This window comes from Balaenoptera ricei, chromosome 16 (genome assembly GCF_028023285.1).
Source record: "Balaenoptera ricei isolate mBalRic1 chromosome 16, mBalRic1.hap2, whole genome shotgun sequence".
Lineage (NCBI taxonomy): Eukaryota > Metazoa > Chordata > Mammalia > Artiodactyla > Balaenopteridae > Balaenoptera > Balaenoptera ricei.
In genome coordinates this window covers 9,930,272-9,949,294 of record NC_082654.1, presented here as the reverse complement: position 1 = coordinate 9,949,294, position 19,023 = coordinate 9,930,272, and the positions used below count along the sequence as shown (strand labels likewise).

Below are 19,023 nucleotides of genomic sequence, written 5' to 3'. Positions count from 1 at the left end.
AAAAAAAAAAAAACCCAATCCAAAAATGGGCAGAAGACCTAAACAGACATTTCTCCAAAGAAGAAAAACAGATGGCCAAGAGACACATGAGAAGCTGCTCAACATCACTAATTATTAGAGAAATGTAAATCAAACTTACAATGAGTTATCACCTCCCAGTGATCAGAATAGGCATCATCAGAAAATCTACAAACAACAAATGCTGGAGAGGGTATGGAGAAAAGGGAACCCCTCTTGCACTGTTGGTGGGAATGCAGATTGACACAGCCACTACTGAGGTTCCTTAAAAAACGAAAAATAGAATTACCATATGACCTAGCAATCCCACTACTGGGCATATACCTAGAGAAAACCATAATTCAAAAAGACACATGCCCCACAGTGTTCACTGCAGCACTATTTACAATAGCCAGGACATGGAAGCAACCTAAATGCCCATCGACAGACGAATGGATAAAGACGACATGGTACATATATACAATGGAATATTACTCAGCCATAAAAAGGAACGAAATTGGGTCATCTGTAGAGACATGGATGGACCCAGAGGCTGTCATACAGAGTGAAGTCAGTCAGAAAGAGAAAAACAAATATCGTATATTAAGGTATATATGTGGAACCTAGAAAAATGGTACAGATGAACTGGTTTGCAGTGCAGAAATGAGACAGAGATGTAGAGAATAAACGTATGGACACCAAGGGGGAAAAGCAGCAGGGGTGTGGGGGTGGGGGACATGAATTGGGACATTGGGATTGACATGTGTACACTAATATGTATAAAATGGATAACTAGTAAGAATCTGTTGTATAAAAAATAATAATAAAATAAAATTAAGGGACTTCCCTGTGGCGCAGTAGCTATGAATCCGCCTGCCAATGCAGGGGACACGGGTTCAAGCCCTGGTCCGGGAAGATCCCACATGCCGCAGAGCAACTAAGCCCGTGCGCCACAACTACTGAGCCTGCGCTCTACAGCCCACAAGCCACAACTACTGAAGCCTGTGCACCTAGAGCCTGTGCTCCACGACAAGAGAAGCCACCGCAGTGAGAAGTCCACACACCGCAACAAAGAGTAGCCCCTGCTCGCCGCAACTAGAGAAAAGCCTGCGCGCAGCAACGAAGACCCAACGCAGCCAAAAATTAATTAATTAATTAATTAATTAAAAAGAAAGAAAGAAAGAAAGAAAACGAGGGCAGAAATATTACTCACATAGGGTCAGGCTCCAGAGAATTCCAGGCTATCCAAGGAAAGGAGGAAACCCAGGCTAGAGGAAGGCCTCGTGGGTAACAGATAATCACTTCAGAGCTGGCAAGTAGGTCTAACAAGAGGTTATCTATGCGCCCTCAGCAGGAGACCCCAATCTGTATTTTCATCTGCTACTCGCTCGCTGTCTCCTGTCTCCGCTGCTGCTCGTCTACCATCTCACCGCTCTCTCACCTTGTTATCTTTTGATTCTCAGACCCCTTTGAAAACCAAATGAGAGAAATCCATGAACTCTATTCTCAAGATAAATGTCCATGTGTACGAAAGTTTGCCTACAATTCAAACTTCATGGACCTGTGTTTATGGAGCCCTAATCCAACCGTGAGCTCCTGTTACTGTTCCCTGGGTGGCTCTGCGTGACCACCCCCACTAACTGCTCATCCGCCCTCTAGTCTTAACCCAAACTTCCTTAAAAGAGAGGATCTGAATGGTTTGGTCATCCACCATTCCGTGGGCAAAGCTTTAATGTCAAGCCTTAATACTAATCTACCCTAGCTTGACCACCTTTGGGTCAGGCACCCATGCCTAGTTCAATTCATGGCAATTAAGATGGGGGGGTCACATGGAACTAAGCATGGTGACCTAAACTCGAAGGCTGCATTTCCTTTAGCAGAGACTATAGGAATAGCACTTTCCCTCAGAAAAGTATGGGCATGGCAGACATCTGATTGCAATGAACTTCTCTGCATAGGACAAACATAACAGAAAAAATGGGGGGCAAAGGTATGTCTAAAGGCAGACTGTGAGGAATCAGGAAGAAAAGGGAACCCCTGAAGACCAAGCAAAGAAATGTGGACCTAAGAGAACCATGTGAGAAGCTACAGATTTCCTAGCAAAACAATTCTCACACAATGTAAATCATCCTTGAACAATTCCATTGGTTGAGGCTGAACACCGGATGGAAGAGAGTGAGGTGAGGACTGGGAAGGTCCTCTAGCAGTGGACACCGGGCTTCCTCTGCTTCTCAGTGTTGTCACTGTCACCTTTCTGCTGTATAGCCAAGATAATTATGCTCCTCAAGGTTGCTTTCCTTTAGCTAATGCCACAAACTTAGACAATAAGGCTTCTGAAAGAAAGTGTCAAGCATAAAAACCTTACAGTTGCCTATTTTTACAGAATGAAGATATAAGAACCAAGAGAACACATACAAATTTAAGACGGAAAGCAGGAAAGAAGACCTGAGCTGTGACAGGGAGTCCTAGAGTGGGGGAAGGGTGAGAACTGGTTTCATTCTCATAACAACATCAAGGTAGAATACTAGGCAAGAAAAACAATAAACACATGTGCATGTGCTTGTCTGCAACAGCTTAGTTCCAACCATGCTAGGCTGCTGCACATGAGCAAGGGATGTGCCGAACATCCCTGTGCCAGCAAAGCCGAAAGGACCATGACTGCCCATCCTAAAATGTATACGCCAACACTGTGCTCTTTGTACTAAAAAAGATGAACTGAATTTAGCTGCTAAGGAAAGAGTAATTCAATTCACTTGGTTATTATGAGCTGCCAAGTTTCCTTCTACTTCTACAAAGCAAGGAAAACAGAATCCTTTATAATACTAAAGACAGACCCTATCATGCACATCAGAACTAAAAAAACAAAGCATCACAGTTTGGAAATTTTAACCTTATTTGTTGTTTCTGCTGCTCCTTCTAAGAGACCTCAAATTTGCTAGGTGTATCTCATTGTACAGAAACATTAAATTACCTTTAAGCTGACAGGAAGCCCACACATAAGCCCCCAAAGAAAATTTAAGACAGTCCTGGGGTCATCAATAAGTTTATGGCTGCACAGGGTCATGAATTAGACATGAGAAACTTCTCTCTGGTGTGTCATACAAGATAGTTTATTTCAAGACTGTTATGGTGAGCCCCAAATTAATCTTTCTGGCAGTTCCTTTTTGACAACAGTCGTCAAATTACCTGCGGTAACTCAGCAACTGTAAAGCCCTACAGATGTCAACGGCAAGTAGGTAACCCTTTAAAACAAGGTTTCTCAAGCATTAGCACTACTGACATTTTGAGCCCGAGAATTCTTTGTTGCTGGGGACTGAGTATTGCAGAACGTTTAGCTGCATCCCCGGCCTCTACGGACTAGATGCCAGTAACATACACACCCCTCCCCCACTGCCCCAGTTGTGATGATCAAAAGGGACTGCAGAAATGGGACGGGGTGGTGATAGGGGCAAAACTGCACCTGATAGAGAACCACTATTTTAGGATAAGCGGGAAGAGGAACTCAGCGTGAGAAGCCCCTTCATTGCCCCACCACAGGCAATGTTAGGTCATGAAACAAATTAATGTTAATTAAAATAGTATTTAGGTTATACATTTACATTATGCAATTATCAAAATTTATAATTATACTCCCTAGAAAAAAATTATTTATACTGTATTCTGTTATTTCAAGGATTTTACAGATAATTAACTTTATTCAACTAGATACATTTCTAAATCAACCTATTTAAAAATAAACCTTTAATTCAAATATAAACCACATATTATACAGCACTATCATTTCAGAATCACAAATGTTCTAAATTATTTGCAATGCTTTTTCAATTTGAAGAAAAAAGCAAATGCAAGAGTATCTTCACTGTTCATCTGACAATTCAAATATAACAACTTTCTCATTACTCTAAAAGTAAACATTTTAATAACTTATATTTGATTAATATTGCCAAAATTATAAAAAGATCTATCCTGTAGAAATGCCAAATGATGCCACTTTATTTGGCATAGGTATGCACTTTCCCTCTAACCAATAATCAAATTATTCATTATTCTTATATCTCCATCCAGCCATTCAAAGATTTATTGAACATTTACTATAAATCAGGGATTGCTGCTACAATAAGTAATAAATGAGCTCAAACTCCATCTTTCAAGAAGCTTAGATTCTAAAGAGACAGGAAAACACAGTGCAGAAATGTCAGATATCAACGTGTAAGTTGCAATGGAAACATATATGTAGGAGAGTCAGGCAGGGTTTCAGAGTAGAAGCAAACCTGAGATGAATCTTGCAAGGTGAAAAGGAATAAAGGGAAGATATAATTTTTAGAGCATGATACAGAAGCCAGGAGCCATAGCGGAAAAGGATTAATAATTTGGGCTACATAAAAATTTAAAACTTCTGTATGATTACATAAATACACACACCATAAACAATAATAAAGGCAAATGACAAAATGGGATGTGATCAGCAAATGCTAAATGTTTGCAGTTACAACTGTTAATAAAGAGCTCTTCATTATGTTTTAATCATTCTCTTAACTGTATTTCCACAAAACATATCATCCTGTTTAAATTAAAGAGGTTCTCCACAGCTTTTATTTTTTGAAGTTATTTGGAAGAAACGTACAAGAGCAAGTGATTTATCTGCACATCATTCAATACTTAAATCAAGCATTCCCAGTAGAACAGACTGACCAATGTAATTCTCAAGTTAAGTGAGGAATTTGTTCATTTAATGGAATCAATGCTAAGTCTGAAAAAGGGGAAGCTGGGACATTTTGCCATAACACAAATATAATGACACAGAAATAATTTAATTGACATATTTATTAAACTAGTATATGAAGGGGAGTACCCTTAAGAAACTGAAAGTAATTATACAGCTGGGAAAAAAAAAATTCAGTCTTAACCTCTAGCTCAACCATACCCCAAAATCAATTTCAGATAGATTACTGAATTGTGAAAGGTAAAAGTATAACATTCTCAGAAGAAAATATAAGAAAACATTTCCATGGCCATAGGGTAGGCAGATTTTCCTTGAACAAGACATGAAAGCAATAAAGATAAACTGGACTTCATGAAAATTAGAAACTTCTGCTCATCAAAGGATATCGTTAAGAGAAAGAAAAGGTAAGCAGTGAGTGGAAGAAGATATTTATAAAATATTTATGCAACACAGAATTTTACCCAGAATATATAAAGAACTTCTACAAATAACAGACACAGACAGCCCAGGAGATAAATGGGCAAAAGACCGGAACAGACACTTTACACTTGGCCAACAGACAAATGACAAGGTGCTCAACGTCTCAGTCAACAGCAAAATGCAAATTAAACCCACAACACACCATCCTTGCTAGACACCTGTCAGGAGGTCTGCTGCTAGTGGCAGTGTAAATTAGTATAATCACTTAAAAAAATGTTGGGCAGTATGAAGTAAACCTGAATATTCCTACAACATATAATCTGGTAATTCCACACCTAGGTCTATACGACTCAGAAATGTACACATATGTTCACCAAAAGACACATACGAAGTGCTCACAGTTGCACTTATACTAGCCAGAACCTAGAAACAGTCCACCCACAGTAGAATGGGCAGACAGGCAATGATAATGAACCATCCATGTACACAGAAGCATGTGGGTAAATCTTACAAATGTACTGCTGAGTGAAACAAGTCAGTCACAAGATAAAATACACTAAGTGATTCCATTTTATGAAGGGTTAAAACAGGCATGATTAGTCTTTCATGGATACCTGTGGGTGTGGGATAACAGTCAAGGCGGCATGAAAGAGGGCTGTGAGGGCTGGAGTGTTCTGCTTCTTGACCTTGGTGCTGGCTGCACAGGTGTAATCACCTTGTGACCATCTGACAAGCTGTACGCTTAAGAACGGTGCGTTTTTCTGTATATACATCACACTTTGATAAGAAGTTTACTTAAAAAAAGAAACAACTACAGAGAGGAAATTCGCAGAAAATATAAACTGTACTACTGAAATGGGACTCTTAAATGTTCCCTAAGCCCAGTGTCTCAATGACAGCGGCTTGCACAGAAGGCCAGCTCCCTGCACAGTTTCCACTTACTTTCTTCCACTTCCCGGCTTTAACCATGAAGATGGATGCCTGCCTTCCACATGTCACGCGCATCAATAAACTCACTGAGCACCTTCTATTTGCCAGTGAATGTGCCGGGCCCTGGGGACAGTGACAGGTAAGACACGGTTGCTCAAGGAACTGACAAGCGGGGACCACGTGTGATCACCTTCCTCCTGCCCCGGCACCTAGCATGATGTTTTGTACAGGGTGGGCCTTCCATCAACGCTGACTGATCAGCACACCTACAACAGCAGAGCGCAAGGGGAGCTACAGATGAAGCAATTAGAAAGGACCAGAGTTCACAGAACTGGAGAGGCCAGCGCCAGCTTCCGTACAGGGGGAGTGGAATGGGCGGGGGCCGAAGTGGGAGACACCGAGAACGGTGCACTGAAGAGCAGTGCACACGCTGGGTCTGGACGTGTACACGCAGGGATGAGTGAGATCCCTTTCAGATGGGAGGGACTCAGGCTCAGGCGGGGAGGAAGGGCAGTTCAAAGGTACATGAAACAATGCCTGGCAGTCAGCGAACGGGGCTGTGCAAAGGAGGACAGCAAACTTTCATCTTCAGGAGGTCAGGGCAGAGCTTGGATCTGAGCCTTTTTCAAAAGCTCCAAAGATGACTGAGGTTTTTCAAAGGTTAGGAATCACGTTCTATACCAAGCTTTCCATTTCACTGTGGAAACATACATGAGGAGAAGGATGGGAAAAATAAGGGATTGATTAAATATGTTCTTATTCGCCAGTAAACATTTACTTTTACTTAATGTGCAAGTATTTTAGGTTTCTCCAAAATAAAAAGTTATATATACCTCATCATAAATCTGATAAACAATGCCATTTATATGAATTTCAATTTTTCAAACTCTCCTTCATGTTGCTAAAATTAAAATGTGAGTTAATGCAAACTCTGGGCAAGAACCCTATTGAGCTTTAATTTTCTCATCTGTAATGAGAAGCTTAGAACACATGACCCACTTTTGACTCTGATGTGGCAAAATTCCACCTGTGACAATTTTAAGGACAAGAATATGTGATGAACATGTTATTCTTTTACCTCCCACTGCCTGCAGGAGGCATCAAAAATCCCTTACTACAATCATTCTGTGGTAATTTTTTCTACTGACCATGTCTAATTCACTGGTCACTTATTTTAACATCAAGAAAAATAGATGCTGAATCAAAAACTCGAGTGTTTTGTTCTGTACTGTGGGTAACTGATGAGGTTATCTGTATTTCTTTCAAACCAGCAGTAGCAAAGTCACTACCACATGTACCCAAAAGCATCACCCTGGGTTGCAAGACTGCAGTAAAATAACATTGGCTAATGTGTCTAGTCAGGAAACTTTGAAAAGCTTGGGAGCCCGGGGATTTCAGTAGCACAGGATTTTGCAGATGCAGCTCTGTAAACCCCAGTTTTTGGGGGGAGGTGCTTTTGCAACAGTAATGCCAACTACCTTCTTTTAGGGAAACTCCTGCAGAATTCCAGAGGGGCGGTTTGACCACAATCAAGCTGAGGCATTGAGTTTAAGAATGATTAATCACAGATGAATTAGCCTTTTGTTCCTTTTCTGACATTTCTAAACCCTTTCTGATGTTTCAGCTATCTGATGTCTGGCCATGTCATGATACCAAGGCAGACTGCCTGGATCACTGTTTACTTTGGCCTGCATACAAGTCTGGATAAAGAGCTCAGTCAAAACACCTCCTTCAGATCACAGAATGGCCTTACAGCAGCAGCCTGAGAGACAACACGAAGAAGAAATTTTAAAAATTATTCCTAACCCCATTTCTATATACTCCAATTTTCACTTTGAAAGGAAACGCAACAGTTTTGAAATGTATGAGAAGGTGTCAAAATAGAGATATAAACTAAGCTTTACATGCAAATATTAAACATTTTGAAAGCACAGGAAAATCCATTTTTAAAAAAGCTTTAGAAAACTAAATATACTTAAAGCCATTGTTGAATTTATGTATATATAATGATACATATATATACAAACTTGATACATAACATGTATATAAACTATATATAAAATAAATAAATATAAACCAACAGCTTGGTTTTTAAAAATACCAGTTTTTAAGCAGAATTTTAAAAAACAGATCTGTCCACGTGTTCGCCCTCTGCAGTGGCATGTGCTCCAGGAGGTGCCTCCCCCCCATCCCCAATCACAGCTGCCCTGACTCCACTCCCCTGGCTAGCCACTGACTCAGGCACAGAAAAGAGGCACAACTCTGACAATGAAGTGAGTGAAGTAGGCTAGGAGGTTTCCTGGTAAGGTTTTTCTTGATCTCAAAAAAAAGACAGCAATCACCTCACACACATTAGGATAGCTACTGTCAAAACAAATGAACAAAAAAAAAACCAGAAAATAACAAGATCTGGCAAATGTAATGGTACAGCTGTTATGAAAAACAGTATGGTGGTTCCTCAAAAAAATTACACAAGTATTACCATATGATCCAGCAATTCTACTTCTGGGTATATACACAAAAGAACTGAAAGCAGAGCCTTGAGCAGATATTTGTACAGCCATATTCACAGAAGCATTAGTCACAATAGCCAAAAGATGGAAGCAACTCAAGTGTCCATCAATGGATGAATGCATAAACAAAATGTGGCATATACACACAACCAAGTATTATTCAGCCTTAAAAAGGAATGAAATTCTGACACCTGCTACTACATGGATGAACCTTGAGGACATTATGCTAAGTGAAATACGCCAGTCACAAAAAGATAGACACTGTACCATTCCACTTATATGAGGTCCCTAGAGCAGTCAAATTCAGAGAGACAGAAAGTACAATGGTGGTTGCCAGGGGCTGGGGGCAGAGGGGAATGGGGAGCTATTGCTTAATGGGATCAGAGCTTCAGTTTTGCAAGATGAAAGGAGTTCTGGAGATGAACGGTGGTGACGGTTGCACAGCAACGTGAATGTACTTAATTAACACTTCTGAACCGTGCACTTAAAAATGGTTAAGATAAATTTTGTCATGTACATTTTATCACAATTAAAAGTAATATTTTTTAAAAAAGAGACACAGGAGACAATATTATACTTTTCTGATTCTAGCTACTGCTGATGGCCTGTGACGCCTGAAGGCCAGCAACCACCTTGGAACTGTGAGAGGAGCAGACCAAGAGGACAAGCGCCCACTGAGGGCGGCAGCCAGAAAACCATATTATCCACTCCCGCTTCAGCAGGAGAGTTTCTCCAAGGAGAAACTCTCCCAAGCTGAAGATATAATTTCCATTCATTTCAGCCAGTTCCTGAGTCCCCAAATCAGTACTGATTTATGCCAAACAGTACCAAGTCCCATTAAAATGGTCACAATTATGGTTAACAGTTAAAGTGAGCAATGACAACACAACAAATCAAGACAACTTCTTTTCATAATGACTGTTTTCTAGCTCTCATTAAATTCCTCTGTGACTACCCTTTGCTTTAAACTAAGACTATGGCCACAGACAAAACCTAGCTGACTATGTACTATTTACATAAATCAACCTTTATTTAAAACACACATACACAGAGAACAGTAAAACCAAAATAATTCGGTAAAAATGCATTTTAGGGAATATTATGCACAAGAATATAACTGCTATCACCTAGCAAACCGCTAGGAGGCTCTACTGCAACACATGCCATCTAAGAAACTATGAAAACGACCACATGGTGATTTTCATCTTGCAGTGCTCAACATTAGCAAGGCAAGCAAAATCAAAATGTGTCATTATGTTAACAAATGCCTCGTAGGCCCAAGTCTGGGTATTAAATAAAATGCTGTATAAAGATGAATTCTCGTAAGCCAAGTGGGCACATCTTTAGGTATGACCACACATGCAAATTAAGTAACTTTGCCGAAACTCTCTCACACTGAGCTGTCAGCAACTTCACAGATCAGTTCAGCTCAATTCAGGAAATGAGTGTGCACAGCTCAACACAGAATGATTTCCATCTACATGGAAATCTCCAACTGTATCTAGTGATTTCCATCCTACAGCATGTGTTTCAGTCATCTATTGGTGAGTTAACAAACCACCCCAAAACTCAGAGGCTTAAAAAAACAACAATTAATTATTCCTCATGATTCTGTGGGTTGGCTACAGCTCAGCTAGGTGGTTCTTCTGCCCATATCTCTTAGGCTCAGTCATGCAGCTACATTCAGCTTGCTGCTTGGCTGGGGCTGAAATATCCAAGATGGCCTGAGGCCTCCCAAGTGGCCTCTCATGCCAGCAGGGTAGTCAACCTTTTACATGATGACTGGCTTCAAAGACAAAGGAAGCGAAAGCTGTCTGCCCTCTTAAGGCTTGGGCCTGTCTGAAGTCTCAGACATACTTTTACAGTATCCTATTAGTCAGCGCAAGTCACAAGGCCAGTCCAATCCATGTTGAGGGAAACAGAATGTACCTCTGATGGACAGAGCAGCACACCCAAACAGGGTACAGGGTAAGAGGAATTGATGATGGAAAGCTCTGGGAATCATCTATTAAATGATGGTCCTTCCTACACATAAAGATAGACTCTTCATTTCAACATGTCTTCATGACAGTTCATTACTCAATAAAAGAGTCCGTATATTTCAAACCTGTTAATTACTTTAATTTGCTCTACATTATAAATGTATTATATGGTGTTTATGATTTCTTTTCTTCTGCTAACTTTGGGGTTTTTTGGTTCTTCTTTCTCTAATTGCTTTAGGTGTAAGGTTAGGTTGTTTATTTGAGATATTTCTTGTTTCTTGAGGTAGGATTGTATTGCTATAAACTTCCCTCTTAGAACTGCTTTTGCTGCATCCCATAGGTTTTGGGTCGTCATGTTTTCATTGTCATTTGTTTCTAGGTATTTTTTGATTTCCTCTTTGATTTCTTCAGTGATCTCTTGGTTATTTAGTAGTGTATTGTTTGTATTTTTTACAGTTTTTTTCCTGTAATTGATATCTAGTCTCATAGCATTGTGGTCGGAAAAGATACTTGATACGATTTCAATTTTCTTAAATTTACCAAGGCTTGATTTGTGACCCAAGATATGATCTATCCTGGAGAATGTTCCTTGAGCACTTGAGAAGAAAGTGTGTTCTGTTGTTTTTGGATGGAATGTCCTATAAATACCAATTAAGTCCATCTTATTTAATGTATCATTTAAAGCTGTGTTTCCTTATTTATTTTCATTTTGGATGATCTGTCCATTGGTGAAAGTGGGGTGTTAAAGTCCCCTACTATGATTGTGTTACTGTCGATTTCCCCTTTTATGGCTGTTAACATTTGCCTTATGTACTGAGGTGCTCCTATGCTGGGTGCATAAATATTCACAATTGCTGTATCTTCTTCTTGGATTGATCCTTTGATCATTATGAAGAGTCACGTACCACAATGTTCATTGCAGCTCTATTTACAATAGCCAGGACACGGAAGAAAAACTAAGTGTCCATCGACAGATGAATGGATAAAGAAGATGTGGCACATATATACAATGGAATATTACTCAGCCATAAAAAGAAACAAAATTGAGTTATTTGTAGTGAGGTGGACGGACCTAGAGACTGTCATACAGAGTGAAGCTAAGTTAGAAAGAGAAAAACAAATACCGTATGCTAACACATATATATGGAATCTAAAAAAAAAAAAATGGTTCTGAAGAAGGCTGGACAGGAATAAAGACGCAGATGCAGAAAATGGACTTGAGGACACGGGGAAGGGGAAGCTGGGACAAAGTGAAAGAGTGGCATGGACATATATACACTACCAAATGTAAAACAGATAGCTAGTGGGAAGCAGTCGCATAGCACAGGGAGATCAGCTGGGTGCTTTGTGACCACCTAGAGGGGTGGGATAGGGAGGGTGGGAGGGAGACGCAAGAGGGAGGAGATATGGGGATATATGTATATGTATAGCTGATTCACTCTGCTCTACAGCAGAAACTAACACACCATTGTGAAGCAATTATACTCCAATAAAGATGTTTAAAAAAACTCTACTATATGGTGAAGATTATAACTTAATATGTCTAAATCTACACCAGAAAATCCAAATGAAACATTGTCCTAGTTACAGGTACAGTCACTCGGTGCCACTTTATGCACTGGATTACAATTATGTGCCCCCTCGGATGTAACCTCCATTAGGGCAGAGCCCATATCTATACTGCTTACAACTGTATTCCCAGTGTCTAGTGCATACCAGGTACCTAAGAGACGGTTCTTTCTTAGTTATTAAAAATTCCTATTTTAAAATATATTCCTTCTTTCTTTAATATCAGATAAAAATACACTTTTGTAGATTTTTCCATTGTATATTTTACAATATGGCAAAAATATATCACTACTAACGCTTGAAATACTTAGTTATGCACTAAGAAAGAAGATATAATTTTAGCTATTATTGTACTTATATGCTAAATTTACCCATTCGATCTTGAAAATGAGAAAAACTTTAATAGTGTACAATTCACTTTCTGTGAGCTATCTTTTATTGGTCTCTAGCTCTAGCCCTTCAACTTGAAATGAGAAACATTCATGCTTGGACCAATATCCATCTTATAATTTCAAACGGCACATTTTCCAGTTGAAAATTCCCATGTTTAAAAGCAGTTGTGTTATTCCCCCAAAACTGAGCGTTCTCATTTGCTCACAATAAAATATCCTTAATTGAAATGAAAATATCTTTACAGTTACCTAAAATGACATATCTTCAATCATGATGCAATGAAAACAATTTTCTTAAACAATACAAAAATTAAGAACAACATGTTCTTGAAGACCCAAAAGTATTCAAACCACCATGCCAGGAAAATGCTGGCTTTACAAAATTAACTTAATATTCAAATATTTTATCATTCTTATCTCACGAATATTTACAAAGTCACTAAATGTAGTACAGATTTTCAGAATTGTCTTTCCCAAGAAGATATAATGTGAGTATGATATAATATATTGGGAAATTTTCTAAGTTTTGTTTAAACGGTTAAAGTGAGTATTCCCCTCCACCTGCCTTTTCCACTCTGGGCCGCAACCTAGTTTTACAGGTTTTAATAGTGTTTCCAAATTCCCAACAGATATTAAATTTTGGGGATTTGGAAATGAGAAAGTGGGATTCCTGAAAACATAAGTTATTCCTAAAATACTTCCAATATTCTTCATATTCTTTACTCATTAGTATGAGTAATTAAAAATTGTTTAATAAGTAAGAAATATCATTTTAAGTAATACAGGCATACCCCGTTTTATTGTACTTTGCTTTACTGCTTTTTGCAGATATTGCGTTTTTTATAATCGAATGTTTGTGGCAACCCCGAGTCAAAAGCAAGTCCATCAGCACTGTTTTTCCAACAGCATTTGCTCACTTTGTGTCTCTGTGTCACATTTTGCTATTTCCACCAGTGAAAAGATTACAACTTGATGAAGGCTCAGATGATGGTTAGAATTTTTTAGCAATAAAATATTTTTTAATTAAGGTATGTACACTGTATTTTTAGGCATAATGCTATTGCACGCTTAACAGACTACAGTACAGTGTAAATATAACTTTTATGTGTACTGGGAAATCAAAAAATTCATGTGACTTGCTTTATTGCAATATTCGCTTTATTGTGGTGGTCTGGAACTAAACCCGCAATATCTCTGAGGTGTGCCTGTATTTACAAAAAACTTTAGCCTACAAAGAATATTAAAACACTGGAAACTGCCAGCAAACATTACTAGGTACTATTTCTAATAACCTAACATTTGGGTCTCTTACCATGCTAAAAGCACTACATAGAACCACAAATTAAAATTACCAATTTATGATCTTATTTTGCTTCTAAGTTATTCCTTGAAACACCATTAATATACTTTATATATAAAGTGAATAATATTTATTATATTTTCATTGTTATGTACCTTGTAAACAGCAGATAGGGCCACAAAACACATAACACGGCTACAGCTACAAAGAAGACTGACTAATTGAAGGGTGACTGCTCTCCTCCACCTTTTTTATATGAATATGCATGGCACTGTCACCTATTCATTCTTATTTAAATGCTCCTTCTCCATGAAATGTGCTTCTCTGTCATACCTACTCTTTTTTGAGGTCTCTCTTCCCTTTTAATTAAACCCTTTCCTCTTCCATACCCTATGCAGCAAACCCCACTGCCTCCTAGGCCACTTACCAGACCACTGTATTGACCTGATTTTACGTAAAATATCCCCAATCTTCACCTATATTACAAGTTTTAAGAAGAAGGTTCATGTTTAAATCTTTTCACATCTTCAGAGCTTAAAGCAGTGCTCTGAGTAGATCAGAGGTATTTGGTTACTGTTATTATGGTAGGCAGGATGTATGTAGTCTGTTCCTTTATACTGCTCTATACTTTCCAGAGCTTTTACAGTGGGCTACTAATACTTGGAAAACATCAAAGAGTTTCATTAAAGAGAGTCATAAAATTTAACATCAAAAAAAACAAACAGGGGCTTCCTTGGTGGCACAGTGGTTAAGAATCTGCCTGCCAATGCAGGGGACATGGGTTCGAGCCCTGGCCTGGGAAGATCCCACATGCTGCGGAGCAACTGAGCCCGTGCGCTACAACTGCTGAGCCTGAGCTCTAGAGCCCACAAGCCACAACTACTGAAGCCTGCGCGCCTAGAGCCCGTGCTCCACAGCGAGAAGCCACAGAAATGAGAATCCCGCGCACCGCAACGAAGAGTAGACCCCACTCACCACAACTAAAGAAAGCTTGTGCACAGCAACGAAGACCCAACACAGCCAAAAATAAATAAATAAATTTATTAAAAAAACAAAAACAAAAAAAACCAAACAACCCAATTAAAAAATGGGCAGAGGACCTGAACAGACATTTTTCCAAAGAAGACATACAGATGGTTAACAGGCATATGAAAAGATGCTCAACATCACTAATCATCAGGGAAATGTAAATCAAAATTACAAGGAGATATCACCTCACACCTGTCAGAATGGTTATTATCAAAAAGACAACAAATAACAAGTGTTGACGAGGATGTAGAGAAAAGGGAACCCTCATGCACTACTGGTGGAAATGTAAATTGGTATAGCCACTATGGAGGTTCCTCAAAAAATTGAAAATAGAACCACCATACAATCTAGCAATTCCACTTCTAAGTATTTTTCCAAAGAAAAACACCAATTCAAAAAGAGACACGCACCCCCTATGTTCACTGCAGCATTATGTACAATAGCCAAGATATGAAAGCAACCTAAGTGCCCATCAATAGATGAATGGATAAAGAAGACAGGTGTGTGTGTGTGTGTGTGTGTGTGTGTACACACACACACACACACACACACACACACACAATGGAATATTACTCAGCCATAAAAAAGAATTAAATCTTGCCATTTGTGACAACATGGATGGATCTAGAGGGTATTATGATAAGTGAAATAAGTCAGACACAGAAAGACAAATACCATATGATTTCATTTATAAGTGGAATCTAAAAAACAAAACAAATGAACAAACATAAAAAATTAAAAATTAAAAAAACCAGACTCACAGATGCAGAGAACAAACTGGTGGTGCCAGAGGGGAGTGGGTGGGGAATGAGTGAAATAGGTGAGGGAGAATAAGAGGCACAAATTTCCAGTTACAAAATAATAAATGAGTTATGGGGATGAAATGCACAGCATTGGGAATATAGTCAATAATACTATGGGACTTCCCTGGAGGTCCAGTGGTTAACACTCTGCGCTTCCACTGCAGGGGGCGCAGGTTCGATCCCTGGTCAGGGAACTAAGATCCCACATGCCACGTGGGGCAGACAAAAAAAATAAAAAATAAAAATAAATTAAAATTTTAAAAAATAAAATAAAATTAGGCCTGGAAATTAAAATAATAATAATATTTTAATAGCTTTATATGGTGACACACAGTTACTAGACTTCTCACTGTGATCATTTTGTAATGTACAGAAATGTCGAATCACCATATTGTACACCCAAAACCAACACAGTGTTGCAGGTCAATTATACTTCAATAATAAAAAATACAATAAAATAAAAATAAAGAGAGTCATAAATGGTAAGACCTTTTGTTAAAAGGGAAATTCTGAAATATACTTAAATCTGACAATAATACAATGAATTACAAAGTAAGAACGGTGGAGACTGTAGTTCTCATTACAGAAAGCTTCATTTCTGAGGCAGCAAAGAGATTTCCTTAATTAACCCATTCAAACCCTTTCAAAATTCCAAATTCTGTGCTCTGAGACAAAAATCATATTCAAGATTCATTTTCCCATAATGAAAACCTTACCAACATTTGCACATATTGTGCTATGGAAAATATCTTACTACTTACGCCGAGCTCCAGTTTTTCTGGACTGTGACCGTGTCCAGAGGAAACAAAGCGACAACTGAATGGAGGGGGGGAGAGGGTGCGGACGCACCTCAAGAAGGCAGATTCCTTAATGGGTACTACTGCACTACCCCAAGTAAGCAGGGCCCTACTGAAGTTCTAGAATAGCTGGGATATACTCAGTGAATTCCTACAGATTAACCTATATTAAACAAATATTAAGTGCCTATTTTGTCAGGCACTGTTTTAGGCAATGAAGAAGCTAGATTCTATGAAAAGTTTAAGACACATTTAAAAATAATTCATGATTTACATAAAAATGTACAAGCATGTTAAACTAATGTGATGAGAAACTACGAAAGCACTAATTTTCATAACTTGAATCTATAGCAAACACGTGTGAAAATCAACTTTACCTTATATTTCATCTTGGGACATGAATGAATGTAGAAACCCATATAGTAATAGCTGAGTTGAGGTGTTTTCTCATGAAGCTGCCTAGTAAAAGCAATTTCTCTGCCAAAAGAAGAATAAAGATCAAGGTACAGTTAAATTTAGTTCCAAAATTCAAAGTACTGTACAATTTGGTAACACATTATTTGATAAAATCTGACATTAAGCTATCAAAAAGAAAAATCCAAGTGTTGAAAGAAAAACAATTTTAAAAACACTTTAAGATGACTTTTACTAAAGAGACACCAAAAAAAAGTATATTATTTTAGCAAATGCACCGAAGTTCTGGTTTTACTCTTCATTGGGCATAGCAGTGTATCTAAAATTCAAAGAGCATAAAAGTACAAAGATCTATTTAATACAATTCCTATTATTCATTATCACCTGGAGTTCTCAAAGACTGGATTTATCAGGTTAAAAACAGTACAACAAATTTTAGAAAGCTCAAAAACCAACAAATTTCAGGAAGAATACTACTATGTCCATTTACATGCAAACACTTTCAACTATATATGACACATTACTCTCTCCTATGTCCAGATGCTACTTTAATATTTATTCTCTCTAAAACTAAAGAGGGGGGAAAAAAACCATGCTATCTCACTGCCTTTCCTCTATTTGTTGGCACAGGCAAGGATTAATTGAAAAAAGAAGCTGTCGGCAATGCCTATGCTCGACGTGGTTTTAATTTGTATCCGGATAAATCTGGGCACAGAATTTCATCCTACTTGTCCGACTGAATGACCGCTTGTGTTCGAGAGCTTTAAGCAAAGCTTCGGTACATTTCTAAAGTATGAGAAAAATTGTTTTGCTTTTATGTTTGTTTCTTGAAGGTTTTAATTTCCTTTTCTTTTTCTTTGTTTTTAGTAGCAATGGATGCTTGAAATCCAAGGAGAGATTTATTTTTTAAGGGAACAGTCTGTGCATTTTGCAAGTTCAAATTTAAAGCACTGAAGGGTCGTTACCCTAAAAATTCGTCTTTACAACAGAAGTATTTCTAAATCCAAACAGTCTGAACATTATTAGGCTAAAACAGAATAGACCCTATTATTCCCAGAACTAACACACTCTTAAGGTTCAAACTGAGGAAGAACGCAATGATACAGCAATGCAGGACCAGCCAGCTCTGATGAGGACTGCAATACCCACCGGCCCTCCTTCACTCGGCCCTGCTCATCTCAGTTAACTGCAGCACCACTCCACCACCAAGCTGTTCAGGCCCCAAGCCTATGATCCATACTTAATTGTTCTCTTCCTCTCACCCCTGTGTCCAACCCATCAACAAGTCCAGCTGGCTCTATCTCCAAAATATACCGTGAATCTGACCATTTCTCACCATCTCCACCTCAGGTATTTTGGTCCAAGCCACCATTAGGCCTCCCTTGGACGACTCTAACAGCCTCCCAAATAGATTTCCAGTTTCCACTCTGGCCCCTCCATAACCTCACAGAGCAGTCTTAGTCTTTTACAATATTTATCAGGTGAGGTAACCTCTCCAAACCCTTCACCCTCACACTGGGTTGGTATCACACTTAGAAAAAAATCCAACCTCCTTACCATTACCTATAAGCCCTTTTCCATCTGTCCCCTCATCACCACCACCTGCCTCGCTGCCATCCTTGCACAGCACTGTCTAGGTCGTACCCCGTTTCCTAGCCCATAAGGCCTTCCTTCTCTTCATTCCAACCACCTCAGGGCACTTGGACTTGCTACCTTTGACCTGGACGTCTATCCTCAGATTTTTACATAGCTGGCTCCTATTCTTCTTTCTTGGCTTTTCAGAGAGGTCTTTCCTAACCACCCTATATAAAAAGGGCCTCATGCCTACTACCATAATTTTATTTTTGTCACAGCACAACAGAGTCTCTAAAATTGTGTTGTCAGTTTTCTAATTTACTGTCTGCTTTGACAAAGCTGGAAACCCTGTCTTACTCACATCTACAAATAGTTCCAGGACACAAAGACTGTGCTCAAATAAACATCTGTTAAGCAAATTAATTGCATTTCTAAAATTCATCTTGCTAAAAAAAAAAAAAAGAAAGGAAATAAATTCCATGCTCATGATCCCCAATTCAAACATTTTTAAAATCTGTAGACTAGATTACATAAAAATCTAGTAATCTGTAATCTTGATTACAGATTAAAATATAAAAA

The 19,023-nt window shown here is 38.6% G+C and overlaps 1 protein-coding gene across 5 annotated transcripts in view; it reads right to left on the bottom strand.

Annotated features, from left to right (window-relative positions):
• Positions 1 to 19,023, bottom strand: part of ATE1 (arginyltransferase 1) — a 159,230-nt gene that overhangs the window by 65,253 nt on the left and 74,954 nt on the right. For all 5 annotated transcript variants that reach the window (XM_059899930.1, XM_059899931.1, XM_059899927.1 and 2 more), the window contains one exon: positions 16,833 to 16,932. In XM_059899930.1, the coding sequence (XP_059755913.1) occupies positions 16,833 to 16,932 (100 nt within the window). The remainder of the gene's footprint in view (positions 1 to 16,832; positions 16,933 to 19,023) is intronic.